Below are 5068 nucleotides of genomic sequence, written 5' to 3' on the forward strand. Positions count from 1 at the left end.
CTTTTGTTGTGCCACAATCAGTTTTACCTGACACATGCCTTGAATTTTCACAATTGTATTCTTTGACCCAACTTGGTAATACCTAACTTATTACTCACTTGCTCTACCCACACACACAAACACACACACACACACACAAACACGCACATAAACCCTACTCCTTCACTTGAGCTGCATCTCTCAGTTACCTTAGACACAATCGCTCTTTGTCTTTCATATCAGAGGTATTTCAAAGGAATATTTAGACTTCCATTTCCATAAGTGTATAAATGTCACAATTATGAAAACGTCAAAACATGAAAAAACTAGCGTTCAAGGGATCAGCTGCATATCCAAGTAACATCACCATATGGTTTTAATAATGCCACTTATATCATATTTTCTCTCGTATCCCTTCACGAAGCGTATTTCAGTACCACAAAAATTGAACTCGTACTTTCCTTTCATCGCTCTGCGCGATCCGACTGAAATTTTATCAGATATTGACTTTCAGATTACAAAGCAGATTCCACATTTTCAATTTAATGAACTAAATCAACATGCCTCTTTATCCTGCACTTCAGGGCAATTCAAAAGGAAATATATAGAAAGACCGACATCGTGTTTTATAAATATTTATTTACAAATACTGTACAGAGAGGGAAAGAGATAGAATCCTGGCGTGGATTTACAGAAAAAAGATGACGAAGGCTATCGCCCCCTGAGCAGATCGTCCTCATGGATTCTACTCCGGCCGAAAGGTTTCACTCCCTTTCAAGCCCGAGCACTAACCCAGAGGGCGAACGCTCACGATGGTGTTGGAATGACCGTCCACTCGCGACGGCGTGGTCGTGTACATACGCTGGTATACCGGTGACTTTCTTTTCTCGATGGCTTCTTTTTTTTTTTTTTAATCATGGCTGATGAATGGCCGTGTCCATGCCCTTGGTCTTCCTAGTACTTGACGACGTAGCCGTGTTGTTCGACGGGCTCGACGGCGACTTCGGCGCGGACTCCGGTGTGGATCTGGTAGGGAGCGGGGTTGACCAGGGCGGGGGCGACGCCGCCGGCGACGTAGGTGGTGGGGACAGGACCGACACCGTAGGTTGCGAGTGGCAGGCCGGAGTAGGGGAGGGCACCGCCATGCACCAATGGGAGGGCACCGCCATGCACCAATGGGAGGGCACCGCCATGCACCAATGGGAGACCGGTAAGGACAGTGCCAGCTGACACGGCGGTCAGGGCAATAGCCAGGACGACCTGAGAGAAAAGCGAAGGGAGTGTCAAGTCAAGGTTATGAAGGATTGTTGTTACTAGCCGGCCATTAAAACGCTTAACGTTACTTATGCGCAGAGTGAAAAAGGTTAACTATTCGTAGGTAACATGCAGTGGAGCCTATGTGGGTCTGTATGAGATCAAATATCAAGAAATTTACTAACACTGTCATTCGAACTGAGCTTGAAGTAAAAAGTTAAACATTGTATTAACAGTAATAGGTTGAGAAGTAGCATTGCATATTAATTCAGACGCCTAAATTGAAATATATTTCTTGATCATAATTTTTTAGCAAACTAATAAAAAGTAGAGTTCATGCCCCTTAATACAGTTCATATCCTGAAGTCTATTTGTTTATTCAGTCCAACGTGATATGTAACAATGAGATTTAGTTGTCCCTCCTAAAATTCATAAAAGTATAATTTCATTCAATTATGTACGTCGAACAGAAAAAATGGAGCTTATTCTTTCAGAGCAAGACTTCATTGCAAGATTCAGCAAAAACCAACTGGTAAATCAAGACATTCGAGAGACCCTCCAAAATAGACGTCCTTATGCAAGGTGCAAATCACCACGAATAGAAAAGCTAGGTCTCAATGACGAGTGTATATAATGTAACTTGTAATAGAATACAAAATAACCAAAAAAATAGTTTATATATTAAAATAATTCACAAAATAACCAAAAAAATAGTTTATATATTAAAATAATTCACTATCACAATCACTTCTTAAAACACAACACTTGAAAACTTGATAACACTCACAAGCTTCATCATCTTGATGGGTTGTAGATTTGGTTTCCCTCTGTCACAGCGGAGAAAAGAGTGTGGTGTCTCAGCTCTGCAACCTGGCGCTTATATACTCGACGGGCCCCACCCTTCAGACCTTCAGCCCTGGTCACCAGATCAGCCCCGCCCTTTTGCCATGTGAGGAGGACACGTAGGATCGCATTATGGCAGGGAGTGGGTCCTTTAGGAACTGATGTTCCTTTGCTCTGCCGGATCTTGGTGGAAAGTTATTTGGTAATCGTAGAACGCTCTTTTAACAATAATTGTGATCTTCTGTCACTAAATCACAGATTAATTCTTATTTGTCTCTCAAACCAAGTAAACTATTCAATATACGAAGGCCTTTGAAGGTTACTAACTAATGTTTGTTGATAGCTTGCGCTTCAGTTCATTAATAATTTAAAGATATCTTATATTCCTTATTTCTTTGGCCCTTGTAGTAAGATCAGGCCAATATAACACTGAAAGAGTTGTTTATGTCCGGAGGCTACAATTCCAGGCTTTCTTGAACTTGCGAACACTGCAATTCCAAAGTGTCTTGTGCTCATAAGTGTTACAATTCCAGCATTGTCCTTATGAAAATTACAATTCTAGAATTTTTGTACTTTTCAAGGTTACAATTTCAGACTGTCTTAAACTTGTCGAGGTTGCAATTCCTGACATTCTTGTACTTGTAAATGCTACAAGTCCAGTCTTGTACTGTGAAGGTTACAATTCCAGACTTTCTCGTACTTTTGACGGTTACAATTCCAGACTTTCCTGAGCTAGCGAAGGTTACAGTACCAGTCTTTCTCGTACTTATACAGGATATAATTCCAATCTTGTATTTATGAAAGTTAAAATTCCAGACTTTCTTGTACTTGGATTTATGAAGGCCACAAATCCAAGGAACTTCTGTTTGATAACCAAACGTAACAGAAATCGAGGTCACGGAGTCTCTGTCCGTTGGATCGAGACCACAGGTCCACACCAGGTCTCTTATACACTTTAACACTTTGCTACACTTACAGGCCGCTCTTTGGTATGGGCTCGTGCTGGTATAAACTGGAAAGACCTTTAATGAATATGTTCAGCTCTTTCATGTGTGTATGTATTTATTCATTTATTTATTTATTTATTTATTAATTAATTAATTTATTTATTTATTTATTCATTTATCATTTACTTATTTACAGATACTGACAATGGAATCACTCTTTCCCTTTTAGAATCTTCCGTTCAGTCACATAACCTTATTTATGCCCAGATATATTTCTCTCTCTCTCTCTCTCTCTCTCTCTCTCTCTCTCTCTCTCTCTCTCTCTCTCTCTCTCTCATAAGATCAATACCCGAATGTATAAAAATGAAGTGGAGGAAAGGAGGAAACGCCCTAAAGATTAGATAATTCGGGAAGAAGTTCTTAATGATGATTCTCGAGTGACGGATCTCAAATCCGAATTTCATTCAGAGCAGATTCAGAGCTACTGCGGAGATTTCTCTCTTCTCTCTCTCTCTCTCTCTCGAGAGAGAGAGTAGGATGATTACCCGCTGTAAGGAGGAGGCCTGTCTTGCTGACTCAGACCTTGAACGTGAACTAACTTTTTAAAACGGAAGCGGGACAGAGAGATAGACAGATATACTTGACGTCAAGCCGTGGTAATTAGGCTCTCGAAAACTTAAAAATGGTCAGAATTGGGTCTTTACTTGAATTCCTAAATCAAACTTGTTGAAATTTTTTTAAGTGTTGCAATTTTCTAAAATGTTGAGTTAACGGGTTACGCCTCTTGACGTTCCTCTCGTTGGCTCTTGAGGTAAGCGCATAATAACGTCATCCAGAATGGGGATTGGTGGTGGTGATCTCTCCCATACAAGGACACGTCTGTTAACCCTACCGACATTCTCTCCGCTCACGCGCGCTCAAACAAACCGAAGCCACAGCAAGGTCTAGAGAATGTGATGCCCCGCTTGATAGAAACACGACCGTTTCTCGCTTTTCTCTCACTTACACTGACTTTATTCGACTGGAAGGTCTTTAGTAGAAGATTTCTAGATTACGTAAACGGCACATTTGAGAGGAGAGTGCCTGGAAAACAATTACAGCACTGCACTGCAGGCGGGTTTTATCACATATAAGGATTTCTATAAAAAAACTATACAAATTTATCTGAATATGCTCCTTAGAGACGAGATATTAACCTCGCAGTAGTCTTGAATAAGAAGTTAAAAGGTGTAGCAATATTCAGTTGAAACATGATATCTTTATTTACATTTGACTGTAATAACCGCTGATAATTTATACTTTACTGTGATAACCATTTACCATAATTTATAATTTACTTTGATAAGCATTGATAATAATTTACGTTTTACAGTAACCATTGATAATAATTTACATTTTACTGTGATAACCATTTACAGTAATTTACCTTTTACTGTGTTAACCTTTGATAATAATTTATATTTTAGTGATAACCAATTATAATAATTTGCAAAGGGATATGTGAAAAGTATAGTTTCATGAACAATAATTTACATTTTACTGCGTTAACCTTTGATAATAACTTACATTTTACAGTGGTAACCAGTTATAATATTTTGCAAAGGGATATGTGAAAAGTATAGTTTCATGAACAATAATTTACATTTCACTGCGTTAACCTTTGATAATAACTTACATTTTACAGTGGTAACCAGTTATAATATTTTGCAAAGGGATATGTGAAAAGTATAGTTTCATGAACAAACATGGCGCCTCCTCTCTCTCTCTCTCTCTCTCTCTCTCTCTCTCTCTCTCTCTCTCTCTCTCTCTCTCTCTTAAGAACTCGGAAAACTATCAGTATTGTTACCTTAAGCACCCCCTCTCTCTCTCTCTCTCTTTCTTAAGAACTCGGAAAACTATCAGTATTGTTACCTTAAGCCCCCACACCCCCTCTCTCTCTCTCTCTCTCTCTCTCTCTCTCTCTCTCTCTCTCTCTCTTAAGAGCTCGGAAAACTATCAGTATTGTTACCTTAAGCACCCCCCCCCACTCTCTCTCTCTCTCTCTC

The 5068-nt window shown here is 39.4% G+C and overlaps 1 protein-coding gene across 1 annotated transcript; it reads right to left on the bottom strand.

Annotated features, from left to right (window-relative positions):
* Positions 1 to 598: 598 nt before the first annotated feature.
* On the bottom strand, positions 599 to 2097 carry LOC136829149 (uncharacterized). The gene is made up of 2 exons (XM_067087474.1): positions 2021 to 2097; positions 599 to 1239 (listed from the first exon to the last, which is right to left on the bottom strand). The coding sequence occupies exons 1-2, from the start codon at positions 2030 to 2032 to the stop codon at positions 934 to 936; spliced, it is 318 nt and encodes a 105-aa protein (XP_066943575.1). The 5' UTR covers positions 2033 to 2097; the 3' UTR covers positions 599 to 933.
* Positions 2098 to 5068: the final 2971 nt, after the last annotated feature.

This window comes from Macrobrachium rosenbergii, chromosome 44 (genome assembly GCF_040412425.1).
Source record: "Macrobrachium rosenbergii isolate ZJJX-2024 chromosome 44, ASM4041242v1, whole genome shotgun sequence".
Lineage (NCBI taxonomy): Eukaryota > Metazoa > Arthropoda > Malacostraca > Decapoda > Palaemonidae > Macrobrachium > Macrobrachium rosenbergii.